This window comes from Schistocerca cancellata, chromosome 7 (assembly GCF_023864275.1).
Source record: "Schistocerca cancellata isolate TAMUIC-IGC-003103 chromosome 7, iqSchCanc2.1, whole genome shotgun sequence".
NCBI classification, from domain to species: domain Eukaryota; kingdom Metazoa; phylum Arthropoda; class Insecta; order Orthoptera; family Acrididae; genus Schistocerca; species Schistocerca cancellata.
This window is the reverse complement of record NC_064632.1, coordinates 413,496,612-413,515,130: the sequence shown is the minus strand read 5'-3', so window position 1 is coordinate 413,515,130 and position 18,519 is coordinate 413,496,612. Positions and strand designations below refer to the sequence as shown.

The 18,519-nt window shown below is 44.0% G+C and overlaps 1 protein-coding gene across 2 annotated transcripts in view; it reads left to right on the top strand.

Moving 5' to 3' along the window:
* LOC126092315 (cadherin-23-like) overlaps positions 1 to 18,519 on the top strand; it is a 517,289-nt gene that overhangs the window by 97,583 nt on the left and 401,187 nt on the right. The window contains exons 1-2 of one of the 2 annotated variants that reach the window (XM_049907845.1): positions 2,637 to 2,795; positions 16,154 to 16,236. In XM_049907845.1, the coding sequence (XP_049763802.1) occupies positions 16,158 to 16,236 (79 nt within the window). In that variant the 5' untranslated portion in view covers positions 2,637 to 2,795; positions 16,154 to 16,157. Of the gene's footprint in view, positions 1 to 2,636; positions 2,796 to 16,153; positions 16,237 to 18,519 lie in introns of those variants that run through there. The other variant, XM_049907844.1, reaches the window with a different exon arrangement.

Sequence of the window (18,519 nt, the reverse complement as noted above, 5' to 3'; positions counted from 1 at the left end):
TAATCATATTCACGAATATTCCAGTGTTTATTTACGTATTCTGCAGAGAGAACAATACGTCTTGCATATGGACGAGGGAGGAAATTTGGAATTAATGGCGCGAACGTAGTAATGTTACGTGCCTGCATTTTCATAAACAAACTGTAAGTCACAATGAGAAGTACGTTCTGTGTGACGTACCAGCTAGTTTCTGAGCGAGCATCGACCACGAATAAAACCACGTTTGGCGTGCTTCACGGCGAGAAACATGTCCCGTGTGAGGACGGCTTAGCTCGCCACTGGTGCTAGCCAGCTAATGCTCCTGCTTCGTCGCAAAGAACTTCTTTTTCAGTTACGTAGAAGTACAGCTATTTCATTGGAAAAAGAAAACTTCCCCTCTCATGCGCCAGTCCAGTTCCAGTATCTTCCTTGCTTCAGCCATCCTAATTTGTCTTGTTTCCTGGATAGTAAAGATCTGCTGCTACTGTGTCGTTGAGAGGCTACAATCTCTCATATGTAACGAAAGAACAACAATAAAATACTCCTAAAATAAATGTATGGCTATTGTACGATTAAAGAGCGGCTGATCTTACATAGCCTTGTACACTCTATAATATCAGAGAAAAAGCTTAAAACAAATACCTACGAAAGGCCCTATTACTGAACTGACTCAACAAGTCGTTGGGAATCCCCTACGGAAATATTGAGCCATGCTGTCTCTACTGCCGTCTATAACTGTGAAAGTGTTGGTGGTGCAGGATTTTGTGCACGAACTGTCCCATAATTGTTCGATGGGATCTGGGTGGCAAGTCATTCGCTCGAATTGTCCGGAATGTTTTTCAAAGGAATAGCGAACAAGTGTGGCCCGGTGACATGGCTCATTGTCATCCACAAAAATTCCATCGTTATTTTGGAACATGAAGTCCTTGAATGGCTGCAAACGATCGGTTCAGTTGGGCCAGTCCATTCCACGTACACACAGCCCACACCATTATGAAGCCACCACTAGCTCGCACAGAAACTTGTTGACAACTTGAGTCCATTGCTTCGTGGGGTCTGTGTTGTGGACTGACAAGACAGCCAGTCCACAGTGACGGGTAACCGAAATGCACGCGTTAACTCACGCCGGCTTGCGTGAGGTCTGAAACAGGATACGTGATGAATGCTATAAAGAAAAGTACGTAGCTGATGTTATACTTAACTTTAATTCATCCTTGTGGTACATCGCTCTTGATAATACAAGTGAAATTCTCAGATATGGTTAATGGCGCCTTGCTAGGTCGTAGCCATGGACTTAGCTGAAGGTTATTCTAACTATCTCTCGGCAAATGAGAGAAAGGCTTCGTCAGTGTAGTCGCTAGCAAAATCGTCGTACAACTGGGGCGAGTGCTAGTACGTCTTTCTAGACCTGCCATGTGGTGGCGCTAGGTCTGCAATTACTGACAGTGGCGACACGCGGGTCCGACATGTACTAATGGACCGCGGCCGATTTAAAGTAGCAAGTGTGGTGTCTGGCGGTGACACCACAGTCTGCGCCACATTCGAACCTTACCATCAGTTACTACCAACTGAAAGCCAAAGTTTTCCCGTTATCTAGGGTCTAACAGACATGGTCACGTGCCCAAGAGAGGCGCTGCAGGTGATGTAGTGCTGTCAGCAAAGGCACTAACGTCGGTCATCTACTGGAAAAGCCCACTAACGCTAAATTTCGCCGCGCTGTCCTAACGGATATCTTCGTCGTACGTCCCACACTGATTTCTACGGTTACTGCACGCAGTGTTGCTGGTCTTTTAGCACTGACGACTCTACGCGACAGCCATTACTCTCGGTCGATAAGTGAAGGCCGTGCCTGAAATTTGTTATTCTCGGCACACTGTTGACACTGGATCATTTCTAACAAATATAGAAAAACTGTCTAATTTTTAGATAGCTAATGAACGTGTCATGGTTTGTCAATCCTTTGCTATGCCCATTTCATGCGTATGGTAAGTTGTTGTACAGCTCGAAGTCTCACTTCAGTTAGGCTCATCGTACTTGGCCAACAAGCGACTTCCTGTACTCGCCACCAACATTCATTTGATATCAGTGTCTCCTCGTCTCTTGGTTTTTCCTTACATTATATGAAATGCAAGACAATCAGAAGTTGTGTGTGAATGCCAGTGCGTACTTGGTGGTCTTTCTGTTTTCCTCCCTTACTTATTTCACGAAACAGTTGTTACGGCTTCAGTTATATTGTCTATTGGGACCTTACATTCATATGGTGTCTCTTCTGGATATCTATCAGATAATCTCTATCTGCATTGAGCAATTGGTCAACATTCCGATGCTTCTACCGTCAGCGATAACAGGAAAAACAGCAGTTCTTTGTCCACATTGGAGAGCTGCTCCGAGGTGAATTCCCTACCACAGGATGACAAGTGTATGAGCACAACGTGGCTGGGAAGAAACTAGAAGCAGGAAAGTGAAAAATCGATCGGTGATTTCAGCGACACGTGAACAAGCGCCCGACATGTAGTGATATCCTGTCATCTTGTTTTTAAAAAAGCATGAAAAAACGTGCGTCAATGATAAAAGGTGGACGATAAGATAAGTCAGGAGCGGCTGCAATCGACGGCAACCTCTAATCTCTTCAGTCACAGGCAGTTTTGCATAGCTTTGTGAAAGACGGTGTACATTTACTGCACAAAGAGAGACAGGTGTGTTTCAAGACATAGTAGTGAATTAGCGGCAGGGAGTCAGAAGTGGTTAAGAGTCTAGTAGGTGTTATCGGAAATAAACTGTTTTCTGCAAGGACCGATACCATCGGCGAAGAGAAGGTAAGTTAACAAAGTTACTTGTATTTTATGTGGAAAGTATACACACGGAAGTAGAGTGGTAGGAAATATAGAGCCCATCTCAGATTTTGAATTTAAGGGGAGATAAGGGTAACATCAATTTTGTAAACGATATTCAAGATTTTTCAATAAAATAACAATTAGAAAACAGACTTTGGACTTTTATTGTACACGTTTAAGATTGTATTATGTATTTCTAAGTAAAAAACTTGCACTCATATGACGCTACATGACATTGAGGAAAGGCTTTCGCGGAGTGCGAGGCGCCGCAATTTCCAACCTGAACAAAAATTCAAATGCTGCTTTGAAACTGATGATATTGTCAAATGTACTAAGTTTACATATTTAAAAAAATGCTTCTTAACAAAATGGCGGTACTCTGAAATAAATGTAACCTTTTTCGACAAAAAGTCGGTATAAAAACGTACACAAAAATCGAAATTAAAATATATCCCAAAAATCCTACTTACTAAAGCGTAAAAAAGTTGACTCACAAGTTACAAAAAGATATAACGTAATTGTGTGCATATTTCATGAGTTATAGCTCCCGACAACTTGAAAAATCACACGTTTAAAGTTTCAGCTTGCGCTTTTTTAATACTGAAATTGAACAAACGTTTAATCGGCACTGCCGGTACCTACATTTGGCCTTTTGTTCGTCCACGTCGAAACTCATTGGACTAAATTATATCGATTAACTGATTTCCAGTTACCAATGAAAGCTTTCTTTGCACGATTGTGATTATTTTTCGAACCTTTTCTATACGTATAAATACGTTTGTTGTTTTCAAGCACTCACGTTTTACTTCGTATAAAAAACAAGCGAAATGACAAATTGAGCAGACGCGAGACAAGCACGTGCTCTGACTGCTTACCGTAAATGAATAATATTACAAAGAAAGCTTCCTGAGAATAGTATTTTAGTTGTTACTAATACTCTCTGTGATGCTATCCGAAACTAACAGCATCCCTATGCCTTCAGCAGCAACTATTACAGGATTACGTCAGTTGCATTCGAGCATTCGAATTGCCAGATAAAGGTGCGGTTTTAACGTATTGTAACAATTATGGCACACTTTATATGAATGGGTGTTAAAAATAGGCTCTCTGAGGAATATTTTAAGTCAATAAAAACATATGGCTCAAAATAAATTCCTACCCTAGTCTACCCCTTAAATTCTCATTCGTCTCGAACTTACAGAATCTCAAAAAGAAGATTCTCTGTAAACTAACACGGAGTTCATGCCACAGAGAACTTTCCAACGGACTGTTTATTAGGGGTTTTTGCTGCTCTATTCGCGAGTGATGTGCGCGCTTAAACTACTCTTAATTTGTCTTCGCCATCCTTACTGGAGGGATTATCATGAGTTTTCAATATATTCCTAGAATGTTCAATAAAACCTAGTTCGTAGTAAAACTTGAAAGACTCTTTCGAGGGATTGTTTCCGGAAGTTTCTAAGAAATTTCACTGATTAATTTGCGTCCATCTTCAAACGCCTGGCGACTTCACTTTTACCAACATTTCCGTAGCGCTCACCTACGGGTCAAACAAACCAGTGACCATTCATTTAGACCTTTGTATTCGAATTCATTCAATAAACTTATTCTATTTGGTATGGCTCCGTCACATTCGAGCAATATTCTAGGATGGGCCACACGGCTGTTTTAGAAGTAATCTCGTCGTTTCTTAGATATTCCTAGTATTCTTACAATGCACATACGTTATGTACGACTGACCATAGGTGATCGTTTCATTTCATAAACATACAGACTGTTCCATCCAGGTATCTCTGTACGAGTTGATCGAGAGCAACTGTGTCTCACTGATATTGTAATAATAGGATAGTACGTTTTATCGTTTTGTGAAGTACTCAGTTTTACATTTCTGAACATTTAAAGCAAGTTTCTAATCTTTCCAACACTTTGAAATCCTATCATATCCGAGAGAATGTTTGTGCAGCTTTTTTCAGACAGTTCTTCATTAGAGATAACTGAATCGTCTGCAAAATGTCAGAGTTTATTATTAATATTGTCGGCAAGATCATTAATAAACAACATTTACAGCAATGGTCCCAGCACACTTCCGTGTGGCGCGACTGAAGTTACTTCTACATCTGTCGAAAGGCTCTCCATCCAAGATAACGTGCTGCGTCTTCTCTACCAAGAAACGCAATCACAAATTTTGCTTGAGACTTCCGAAAATAATCGTTGATAAGACAATGAGCCAAGTACTTTTCGGAAGTCGATAAATAGGGGAAACTGCGAAGGGATTCCAGGAAAAGACAGATTACATCAAGAATCTAACGTTTTAACTTAGAGATCGCTCAACTATTGATTTACTGTGTTCTTTAAAATGCAAACAGTCAGTGGAGGAATGGTAGAGCCGTAGAGAACAATATCACTACAAACGGAATTAACTTAGTTAGATGTGTACGCCGTATTAGGACTAGAAATAGTGCCCATTGTGTTATATCTTTCTCCACCAATATGCCTCAGGAATAGCCCAGTGCCGGCCGCGGTGGCCGTGCGGTTCTGGCGCTGCAGTCCGGAACCGCGGGACTGCTACGGTCGCAGGTTCGAATCCTGCCTCGGGCATGGATGTGTGTGATGTCCTTAGGTTAGTTAGGTTTAAGTAGGTCTAAGTTCTAGGGGACTTATGACCTAAGATGTTGAGTCCCATAGTGCTCAGAGCCATTTGAACCATTTTTGAATAGCCCAGTATTTACACTTGCCACCTGCTTTTTCATGTTACTTCCCAAGTCCACAGGCGATCTTACACGATGCTGCGAGCCAAGACACACCGAATGAATGGAATTATAGGGAAACTTAGTTTCTCCTGTTACTGAGATGGGAAGAACAGTACATCTACATCTACATCTACACTTTTGCCATATTGTGTAAGCCACCTAATGGGGCAGAGCGGATTTCTTATCCTGCTGACTCTCCTCCTTCTGGTCGTTACGAATAGGGGGCGGGGGGGGGGGGGGGAGTGGAAGGGGGGGGTGTTCGGTAATAACAAGCGGTAAGTCTGGTTTTACCGAGTGTTCGTCCCAAGAGACATCAGGTGCATTTACTGTGGTTCTTCGACAGATATTTGCAATTTCGTTTTTGCAATGTGTAGCTGCTGCAAACATAAACATATACCGCTAATCACGTCTTTCACACGACGCCCAGTGTCAAAGGAAAGCGTCATTTTGCTTCCCGTTACTTACTTTACGCGATATGGCTCAGGGGACTACGCGTGTCTAAAAGGCTCCTCTTCCACTAGATTCTATTCTGTGCCTTCTGTTGCCATTATTCCGATTTGCAGTAAACCCTCATAGGTTCCATCTCAGCGTCTTTTCTTCCACTAGGAACAGTGGTGTTGCACGGAGGATAAAATCCATGGATTTCAATGCCATCGATAAATATCCATCCGAGTGACATGTCCTGCCCATACAAAGTGCTTGTTAATCAGACCTTCATTGCTTGGTCTATTGTGGATTTCATCCAGCCCACAATTATGCTTGCTTCTCATCAGGCCTTCATTGCTTGATCTATTGTAGATTTCATTCAATTAACAATTATGCCGGATCCTCTATTCTCTAGTGATATCACCTTGTATCGAACCATAGATCTTTCTTAAGACTTTTCGCTTTTTTCCGGACAGTCCAAGTTTCGCAAGCATACAGCTCTACGGGTTGCATCAATGTTTTGCGCAGCTGCAGTTTGCGATTCCTTGAGGGACTGAGCGATTTAAAAAGCTGACTCAGACTGAAGTATGATCGGTTTGCGGCTTGGATACTCGCTTTGATTTCTACCACACATGATACATCCTCTGTAAAGATTACCTCCTCTCCCAAGCCAGATATTTAAAATTATGATCCCTTTCCGATTACCACAGACTGGAGTGGGTCTATTCAATAAGCATCAGTCCTGCTCGTCACCAGGTATTATGTCTTCGTTTCGTTCACATGCAAGTCGATTCTGCTCGCTGCCATCTACAAACTGTAGTTTGGACACAGCGTCAGTTCTTCCTTGGATCTGGACAACAGGGCTGCACCGTCAGAAAATGCGAGATTTGTGATTTTCACACCACATATCTCGGTGCCCTCAAAGTTCTTATAGAAAGCTTCTCTCATTATCTTCTCGAGTGTCAGGTTCAACAATATTCACTCCTGGAAATTGAAATAAGAACACCGTGAATTCATTGTCCCAGGAAGGGGGAAACTTTATTGACACATTCCTGGGGTCAGATACATCACATGATCACACTGACAGAACCACAGGCACATAGACACAGGCAACAGAGCATGCACAATGTCGGCACTAGTACAGTGTATATCCACCTTTCGCAGCAATGCAGGCTGCTATTCTCCCATGGAGACGATCGTAGAGATGCTGGATGTAGTCCTGTGGAACGGCTTGCCATGCCATTTCCACCTGGCGCCTCAGTTGGACCAGCGTTCGTGCTGGACGTGCAGACCGCGTGAGACGACGCTTCATCCAGTCCCAAACATGCTCAATGGGGGACAGATCCGGAGATCTTGCTGGCCAGGGTAGTTGACTTACACCTTCTAGAGCACGTTGGGTGGCACGGGATACATGCGGACGTGCATTGTCCTGTTGGAACAGCAAGTTCCCTTGCCGGTCTAGGAATGGTAGAACGATGGGTTCGATGACGGTTTGGATGTACCGTGCACTATTCAGTGTCCCCTCGACGATCACCAGTGGTGTACGGCCAGTGTAGGAGATCGCTCCCCACACCATGATGCCGGGTGTTGGCCCTGTGTGCCTCGGTCGTATGCAGTCCTGATTGTGGCGCTCACCTGCACGGCGCCAAACACGCATACGACCATCATTGGCACCAAGGCAGAAGCGACTCTCATCGCTGAAGACGACACGTCTCCATTCGTCCCTCTATTCACGCCTGTCGCGACACCACTGGAGGCGGGCTGCACGATGTTGGGGCGTCAGCGGAAGACGGCCTAACGGTGTGCGGGACCGTAGCCCAGCTTCATGGAGACGGTTGCGAATGGTCCTCGCCGATACCCCAGGAGCAACAGTGTCCCTAATTTGCTGGGAAGTGGTGGTGCGGTCCCCTACGGCACTGCGTAGGATCCTACGGTCTTGGCGTGCATCCGTGCGTCGCTGCGGTCCGGTTCCAGGTCGACGGGCACGTGCACCTTCCGCCGACCACTGGCGACAACATCGATGTACTGTGGAGACCTCACGCCCCACGTGTTGAGCAATTCGGCGGTACGTCCACCCGGCCTCCCGCATGCCCACTATACGCCCTCGCTCAAAGTCCGTCAACTGCACATACGGTTCACGTCCACGCTGTCGCGGCATGCTACCAGTGTTAAAGACTGCGATGGAGCTCCGTATGCCACGGCAATCTGGCTGACACTGACGGCGGCGGTGCACAAATGCTGCGCAGCTAGCGCCATTCGACGGCCAACACCGCGGTTCCTGGTGTGTCCGCTATGCCGTGCGTGTGATCATTGCTTGTACAGCCCTCTCGCAGTGTCCGCAGCAAGTATGGTGGGTCTGACACACCGGTGTCAATGTGTTCCTTTTTTCCATTTCCAGGAGTGTATGATTCTAATTGCCAACAACAAAAGGATCGATATAATCAATTGTTTCGTACGACTTTCCTAGTGATGCAAACTAACAGTAAACGGCAAGATACTCTCACAATTTGTGACTGGTACACTATCCTTCTTTTTAATACACTCACGAACTGTTTTCCTAGACCTACTAATAGATCCATTGATCCACTCAGATTTATCCCTAAACTTCCCTTATGTCGCAGCACCCTGCAATTCACCCATCCTGGTGGGTCAACACTCACCTGCCTCTGAAAGTTTCTACTGGCCTCACGGTTGTCCCTTTTCGACGGATCTAAGATACTGCCCACTGCTGAGAGTAAATCTACGTGAGCACGGGATGCTTCGTACGTTGGAACTGAAATATCCCTCTGAAATGTCCCTCTCACTGCAAAGGATAACGCTTGGTCGTGGCTTCGCTTATAAAGTGGTGCTGTAATTGTGATGACCGTTGAAAAATTCAGGACTTCCTTTCAAGAAAAAGAGCACATAAATTTGTTCCAAGAGACGCCTTTTTTATTCTGTGCTGTACTTCATGAGACAGCACTGTTTACATTACACGAAAGACAACAGTATTTGACGCTCATGAATAATAATAGGTAAACACCATTTTAAGCTCTTGCCGGTCATACTCGGTTCCAGCCCACGCCTGTCTTTTTCTGAACAAAACTCAGACTATTAATCCACCCTTCGACGCCCTTGGATGCGGCCTGCACCCTGTTGTTTCTCCTACCACGAGAGAGCTCCCGTATCAAGCGTTTCATCCACTAGCAGCATAGGAAATTCGCGCTACGTTATATGGTCGAGTTTTGCTCAGCCAGTAGCAATCGAGGACGCTGTTTCCAGGTGGGTTGTGATGCCGTAAACATATTGCGCAATATTGCGGCTTACTCAGTACCAGCTTAATGCCTAACAAGCCTCTTACGGAAATGGCGTGCAGACTGAGAAGGAAGGCCAGTGACGAGTATTTCGTTTCCGGGTGGTTTCGTCCAAGAGGTGAAGGAGGCTTTCCCGGCGACGATTAAGCTCACTGGGTGCAACTCGCTGCATATCATCTACGTTCAGAGGCCATCCTAGGTTCCAACAGGCGTCTGCCTGATGTCTCTTTTCAGACAGATTAGAACATCAGCTCTGTTACCTGACGGTAGCAGCCTTTGTCATGGCAGACCTGAAGACGAAAACATTAATACAGTATTTGTTAACTACAGCAGCGTTCATGGAAGACAGTACTAGGGACAGAAAGTTTTCTGAAACCAGGTGTTAATAAAAATGGTTCAATTGGCTCTAAGCTCTACGGGACTTAATATCTGAGGTCATCAGTCCCCTAGACTTACAACTACTTAAACCTAACTTACCTAAGGACATCACACACATCCATGCCCGAAGCAGGATTCGAACCTGCGACCGTAGCAGCAGCGCGGTTCCGGACTGAAGTGCCTACAACCGCTCGGCCCCAGCAGCCGGCAGGTGTTAATAGCCTTGAAATTCTTAAACGTGATTGGAATGAACGTGCAAAGATAGGTTGAACGCCAGTGGTGCAAACGTTTTTATAGCCATTAATAATGAAAATCAGAAGCCGTATACATCTCCCGGCTGTACCTGTGCCGTCACGCCTTTTGGGATCACTAGATGAACAAGTTCCTTGTCCTCCAGTACGACTCTCAGAACGGTTCTTTCTCATCGAGCACCAAAACAATCTAACAATAGTACAGATTTTTCTCCCGCACTGGGAAAGAAAATTTCTTTCAAATATCTGTTGACCAGGTCAGGCGCTAGTTTACCGGATTTCGATGCTGCTACAAGGTTATTTGGGGCTTCAAGAAGATTTTTTCTCGAGGTCTTGGTCCAGACTTCCCGTTAGTTTCCTTTTGAACTATGAAAAGGGTGTGTTCAGCGTGAAAAACCAGTTTTCAGGGTCGTACATGAGGAAAAGGCTCGACGGCATTGGTGCAGCAGTGGGACGTATATGGCTTTCGAAGTTGGAAAAACTTTTTGAAAAGATTTTCAGATCTAATTTTGCTGAACGACTGTGATGTCAGTCTCCATTTGAGAAACAATATAATCAAGCGGCAGTCATTGACACATAATCGCTTCTCTTCAACAAGGTTTTCCAATATACTTAAATATGCCTATTACAAATCAGAATATTTAGAGATTCACACGTCACAACTTGAATTTCCGCTGAATTTTGTTTTACACTAAGTTGTCCGTCGTGTGCATTATGTGAAAAAAATTCGTTCATTTTATGAGAATTGTGTAAAAAACGTTACGTTTTAAGTATTTCCTTACAGATAAGCACTATTGTAATGATTTTGTGTCATACGAGTAATAATGAGTTACTTATCATTTCCAATTAACATAACACATGTATGTGAAACGGTAAACTAAAAAACAATAATGAACATGAATGTAAATCGTAAAATATCAATTTAAAACACAAAACAAAAATAAGTAATATAAATATAACAATAGTGAACGTTTAGATAATTTGATTAGTTATATTGAAAATATTCCGACAACACATTGTGTGCAGCTTATTTTCCAAAATCGGTTTTTCAGAAACCAGCTTTGTTACACATTGACGTATGAAACATCAAAGCTTCTTTACGTTGCAACAAAAGTTTTAATTTTTCGAATTAATTAATGGAGCTAGAGTGTTCTGCAAAATTTCAAATTATTACAAAAGTTGATTATACAATTTTCAAGAGTGGTAATTACATTTTAACTTTTATATGAAACACATATTTACACATCACAATTTCGGAGATATTCCCTCTAAGCATAAGATGTAAAATTACGTTTGTGAGTGTCTTTTACCCCTTAAAAGCGAAACTGGGCAAAAATGAAAAAATCCGTGTTGTTTTATTTTGACTCCTCTAAATACCAGCCAAGTTACATCAGGGTCGTTTATTTACACTGGTAGTGTTCTCTTGGAGTAGAAGAGGGAATCGGCTAAGGTAAGGCAGTTATCGCCTATTTTCCCGCAAGAGGTCTGGAATGAATGGCTCTGAGCACTATGGGACTTAACTTCTATGGTCATCAGTCCCCTAGAACTTAGAACTACTCAAACCTAACTAACCTAAGGACATCACACACATCCATGCCCGAGGCAGGATTCGAACCTGCGACCGTAGCAGTCTCGCGGTTCCGGACTGCGCGCCTAGAACCACTAGACCACCGCGGCCGGCAAGAGGTCTGGACCCTATTTGCATCCGCCCTAGGATATAGCAGTCAAGCCCACAAATATATTACACAGGTGAATATTAATAAAACCGACAAACTGCAGCAGTGGATTCCTGGCTGGAAATTGAAGAAAAAAGGTCCAGTCAGTACGTATCCGGAAATGGAAGGTGTGCGTCGAACGACTACAAATCGTCCCGGAACACAGAACAGGACTGTTCCGCATTCACGTCGCAACAGATGTTCAAAGTGTCCGTCATGAGATTGCAAGTGAAAGGGATAGTAGCGGTTGTCTTGCAGGTTACACATAACAGTACTTTGTTTTACACGATGTTGGCGAGCCTCTTGCCTGGAGCTTGTACTAGGGTTCATATCAATATCCTGTAGAATTTGGTCCTCCATATCCGGTGTACACACAACCATCCACCTCCCTGCACAGTCGTCTGTCTGAAAGGACCCATGGTCACACAAACGCCCAAAAAGGAGTTGAAAAGTTATATGATGTGTTTGGTGTCTGTGACGATACTTGTTTTAGTATAGTCATGCTGCCTCTCTAGCGTTTCCAACTGCTTGCTGTGCCCAAACACAATCTCGGTTTTGTTCCCAACTTGAATGCCGGACCATTCTGCTGCTTACAATACGCAGCGTTAATCACACAGCCTGAAACACACAAGGGACACACGGCACGTTGTAAGAAGAACTGTCTTTCGTCAGCACCATCTACCGTCCGTCCCCGGTAGCTGAATGGCTTTAACAGACAAAGATAAAAGGACAAGTAAATATATAGTACAGATGGTTCAAATGGCTCTGAGCACTATGGGACTCAACTGCTGTGGTCATCAGTCCCCTAGAACTTAGAACTACTTAAACCTAACTAACCTAAGGACATCACACACATCCATGCCCGAAGCAGGATTCGAACCCGCGACCGTAGCAGTCCCGCGGTTCCGGACTGCGCGCCTAGAACCACTAGACCACCGCGGCCGGCCTATAGTACAGAAGTTACAATCACGCGAAAACCAAAATAAAATGGAGCTGAAGTATCCCAACAAAAACTGGGAAAAAATATGGACTAATATAAATAACAAAACACTGGCTACGGAAGTGCAAGCGTCATGGTACAGAGTTGTCAACAACATCATTAGTACCAATGAAAAACTGTATTCAATAGGACTACATGCAACCAATGTGTGCTAAAAATGTCACAATTTGGACTCCTTAAAACATCGCTTCATCTGTAATGGATACAAGAATATTTGGAATGACATTGTATTGCAAGTCGCTTTTCTCAAACGGACCGATGGAAGAGAGATCACACTACACGATATACTCTTCCCCGAAGAAGTTTCCTTTCCACCACAAAAAAACAATGTCATCTTGTGGGTATTCGGAAATTTTGTCAATTATGTTGTCAACAACAAAGGCAATGACAATCTACAAGAATATCGGGAATATATGAAAGATGAATACTTCAAAATATACCGGGACAAAGACCATAAAAAGAAGTTCGAGAATAGGATGCAAATTTTGTTTCAGAAACAAGACATCGGTTAATACCTAAATAATATGAAATCGACGGAACAAGATAGACTGCCAAAGTAGGGGATTGCTGTTGAGGGTGAAGTACGGTGGGGACTTCGTGTGCCCCGGGGCCGGTACGGTAGCCGTGAAGGCCTCAACAGAACCCCGAAAAAGCATGTTTATCCAACAAGTAACAGGAGTCACGCCACAGCACAAGAATAGTAAGGAAAAAATAATTCTAATGCATAAGACGTGCATCACTGAAGAAGTTTAATTTCCTCTCTTAATTTTTACTTTTGCTTCTCTCTCATTTTTGTTTAAATTCTAATGGAAGAATATTTTGCGTTCCGTTAATGCAGTCAACAGTATAGGAGAGAGAGTTATTTTCACGGTAATCTATTTCGATTACAATTCTCTAACATTGTCTTCAAGACGCAATTCAGTTTCATAACCAATAAAAGAAAAAAGTGGAAAAAAAGGAAAAAAAATGGTCAGCGTGACGGATTGTCAAATCTCTGGACCCAGTTTAGATTCCCGGCTGGGTCGGGGAATTTTCTCCGCCCAGGGACTGGGTGTTGCGCTGTCCTCATCATCATCCTATCATCCTCATCGACTACAGGTCACCGAAGTGACGTTAAATTGAAAGACCGGCATCCGGCGAATGGTCTGCCCGACGGGGGGCAGAATAAATAAAAAATAAACAATGGCAACGATGCATTTCCGGACACAGATTCACAGGACCTTTTTTTCCTCCATTTTCAGTCAGGAATCCGTCGGTTTTAATGCTCACCCTTTATACTCACTGACAGAAAGAAATCACAGCACCAAGAAGGAGTTATGTGACATAAACGAAAGTTGTTAGGCGCGTTTAGACATCTGAAAGATGTGTCGATTCAAATTTAGCGCTAGATGGATAAGACCGTCGATAGAAGCGCCACTAGCAGAATAAAAGTCAGGTTTGCTTCAAACACACGCTCTAATGGTCGTGAGCGTTCTTTAGTTTTGAGATTGGACGTGGAGGATGATGTTGGTCATAATTGCTTTTAAGGCGGCAAAGACACCGTTATCAACACCTCTTTGAGTTTGAACGTGGTCGTGTACCAGGGCAACGAGAAACTGGATGTGATATTGCAGAAAGACTTGGCAGAAATGTAGCAATTGTACATGATTGCTGGCAGTGGTGGTCAAAAGAACGTACGGTCGCAAAAGTCCGGGGTCTGGACGGCCACTGGCAACGCCGAGACTGGAGACCGTCGTATTCGGCTTATAGCTCTGGTGCGTCGTAACTGCATCTGCAGCAGCTAGTCGTGCATCAGTTGGCACCGCAACGACACAACGGACTGTTATAAATAGGTTACTTCAAGGACAGCTCCAAGCCAGACGCGCCGTAGCGTGCATTCCCCTGACCCGAAGCCACCGCCATATGCGAGTTCAGTGTGTCAAGCGAGAGCTCACTGGGGGGCAGGGTGAAGGTCTGTTGTGTTTTCTGATGAAAACATAACAGACGCCTCGAAGCCAGTGATGGCCGTGTGTTGGTTAGAAAGAGACCAGTCGAGGGCCTTCAACCAACATGACTGCGTGCTACACACTCTGGACTTTCACCTGGAACTATCGTTTGAAGTGATTTCGTCTGACAGCAGGAGCACCCTCGTGGGTATCCCACTCACTCTGATAGCAAATTTGTATGACAATCGTGTGATTCGACCTTTTGTGCTGCTATTCTTAAAACAGAAATCCAGGTGATGTTTTCCAACAGGATAACGCTCACACGCATGCCCCTGTTGTAATCGAGCATACTCTACATTGTGTTGACACGTCGTCTTGGCCTACGCGATCACCAGATCGTTTCCAGTTGAGTACATATGGAACATTATCGGACGAAAACTCTAGCGTTCCCTGTATTGATTGACCAAGTGCGACAGGCATGGAACTCCATCTCACAAACAGATATTCGGTATCTGTAACACAATGCATGCACTTTTGCATGCCTGCATTCAACACTCTGGCGGCTACACCATTTATTAGTGTACTGGTATTTTACATTTTCAATGGCTTATCTTGCGCTTACATTAACCTTTGATTATGCAGTGTTAATCACTTAAATATGTTAACCTAAAGAGATATATTTCCGAAATTTCATTACATAAATTATGTTTTGGTTCTGCGATTTTTTTCCTTCGCTGTACGTGTGGTGCCAGTTCCGTCAGAATGGTTCAAATGGCTCTGAGCACTATGGGACTTCTGAGGTCATCAGTCTCCTAGAACTTAGAACTACTTAAACCTAACTAACATAAGGACATCACACACATCCATGCTCGAGGCAGGATTCGAACCTGCGACCGTAGCGGTCGCGCGGTTCCAGACTGTAGCGCCTAGAACCGATCGGCCACCACGGCCGGCTCTGTCAGAATGTCCGACGGGTAAGCCACCACTGTTTTTGATACAGCGGCCGTAATTATCAATATTTTGAGGACGGTATCAACGTCAGCCGCAACTGGGAACGGAAATAAACCACTCGTGTAACGCAGAATGTCCGGGATCGTGTCCCAGTCCGGCAGATACATTCAACTTTGTCCACTGAATTAATTCAATGCCCAATTGCGACTGACGTCGGTACTTCCCTCGGAATATAGATAGGATGTTATAAAAGGTGGGGTAGAAACTACGGAAGGTTTGTTGGGGCAGAGAAACTGTGGATGATTCGTCGTACAGCTATTGCTTGGGTCTCGGAAGAATTGATCTTGCCTAGTCATTGGTTGCACTACAAAGTAAACTGTTTTAGATGACGTTGAGGTGATGGTTGGATTTTCTGGAGGATGGTGTATAAGAGTAGTCCAATGTTATCTGTACAGAGCAGGAATTGGATTGGTGGATAAGATGTATTTATTATTTTATTTGGTAGGCATTGCTCTTCAAAATGTAAAAGTCGTTCCTGTGTCTTATTTGTGTCCCATATTTAGCCACTGGGACAGTACGTTTTCATAAAAAACATAGCACAAAAGACGTTGTCGGAGGGCTGTTACCAATTAACGTGGGTGTCTGATGTTGCAGGGAGATGGGGGCAGCGGTGGTTGTCCGACTGCTGGCATGGTGTCTGGTGGCGGCGACGGCGTCTGCGCAAACTGACGGAGCAAGTATGTATCTACTGACCAATCTAGCAGCTTTTTGCAAAGGTGTCATACGAAACCCAAAATAAGATTCGGTACCTCCTAACCAGCCTCCAACCAGTGTACTGCATACTCTCGAAACGCTTAGTAACCTAGGTAGGGAAGTCACCTAACGCTATCCTACAACTTTCTCCAGGTATTTCCACTATCTCATCCCATTTATGTAACATACTATAAGCTACTCAATTATATCCTCACAAACTCCAACAAATCTCCCTAGCTACCAAACCTTTCTTCCACATCAATCTAACAGCCACGTACTCCCTCGACCGGGAATACTTCGTATTCAAACAACCTATTCACCCTAGTTTAAACTACCCTCTGCCACATCCTCTCTTCCAGCTCCGATGTCATGGAAACAACAAATATTTCCCTCTAATTCTTAATAACTAAGAAACCAATCTATTCCAGTAGCCATATTCGTCTCTCACCCATCCTGTCCAATGAGGATTCCAACCTTAACCTTTATTCAACTAATTCTATCAACAGTTTAACTCCAACACTCCGACCACTCAGTCCTTTCCATGCAACTACACACCCTCCTGTACAGACATCTGCATCAGCCCTCATCCCATCAAAATTTCTATCCCACAATTACTAGAAACGGCCATACTATTTTTACGTACAGTAACATCTCGTGAAAGATGTTTAGCATCAGTGTCAGAAAATATGCTATTCTCAGACCTCCTTGAGCCCCAGTAGTATCTGCCTGAAACCACCATTTCATTAAGTACCAGCGCCTTTCGTAAGAACCCATTGATGCTAAGACCCAGACTTCTTGTGGTACACTGAGGTACTTCTACAAATGAAGTGCATTGTGGGATTCACTTATAACGTTCAAGGCCACAGTTGATGCGGGGATGCTGATTTGCCTTTTTTTTTCGTAGTGGCCATATTGAGAAGATCATTGATGGTGAAAGTAAGTATATCTAAGTTATTGTAACGTATATCTGAATTTGCACTGTTTCTTTTACGAGTATTGTAGAAATGACAGATTGTAATTGTGATATAAGATTTGTTAAATTTTAGGTCATTTTTTTGCCATTTAGGATTACAAATTGTTTCAGGAGTTATGAGTTCACAGAAGTTTGGAGATGTGGGATTTTGCCTAGGAAATCCGCATTTGCCTTTAAATATATCACATGAAACGATGGGTGGTTGGAAACTGTAATGTCCCAGTGGTTCTAAAGTGAAACCACCTCATTACAACTACTGACTGTTTCCCTTTGCTAATTTCATCTTATATTCGGTCTATGACAATAAAGATTAATTTTGTGGAAAATTTTACATTTATATTTCAAAGTGCAACGATGGTTAAAATAACTGATTGTTTACTTTTTACCAATTTCTTCTTCTGTTCGTTGCTTACCGTGACAATGAAGGTTAGTTATGTGAAGCCCGTCCGGTTGGCAGTGCGGTCTAACGCACGGATTTCCGGTTTGGGAAGGAGCGCCTGGTCCCCGGCACGAATCCGCCCGCCTGATTTGTGTCGAGTTCCGGTGAACCGGCCAGTATGTGGACGGTTTTTAGGCGGTTCTCCATCTGCCTCGGCGAATGCGGGCTGGTTCCCCTGATTCCGCCTCAGTTACACTATGTCGGCGATTGCTGCGCAAACAAGTTCTCCACGTACGCGTACACCACCATTACTCTACCACGCAAACATAGGGGTTACGCTCGTCTGGTGTGAGACGTTCCCTGGGGGGTCCACCGGGGCCGAACCGCACAATAACCCTGGGTTCGGTGTGGGGCGGCGGAGGAGTGAAGTGGACTGCGGTAGTCGTCGTGGGGTTGTGGACCACTGCGGCTGCGGCGGGGACGGAGCCTCTCCGTCGTTTCTAGGTCCCCGGTTAACATACAATACAATACAATAGTTATGTGAAATTACTCTTACTTCGGAAGACTTCTCTCCATTGAGAATGATTTGCTCCGTTCTGTTATCTAGGAACTCTTCAGTCCAATCACAGAATTGGTCTGATAGTCCATATGCTCTTACTTTGTTCATTAAACGACTGTGGGGAACTGTATCAAGCGCCTTGCGGAAGTCAAGAAACACGACATCTACCTGTGAACCCGTATCTGTGCCCCTCTGAGTCTCGTGGATGGTTCTCCGCAGAAAGCACCTGGTTCACACACCCATGCCGACAGCTGATCACTAGCGAAGATTGCTGGAATTTGCACGCCAATACCACAACTGGAGATCCACCGAGCAGCAACAGGTAGCCTTTTCAGATGAATTGTATTTTACGTTCC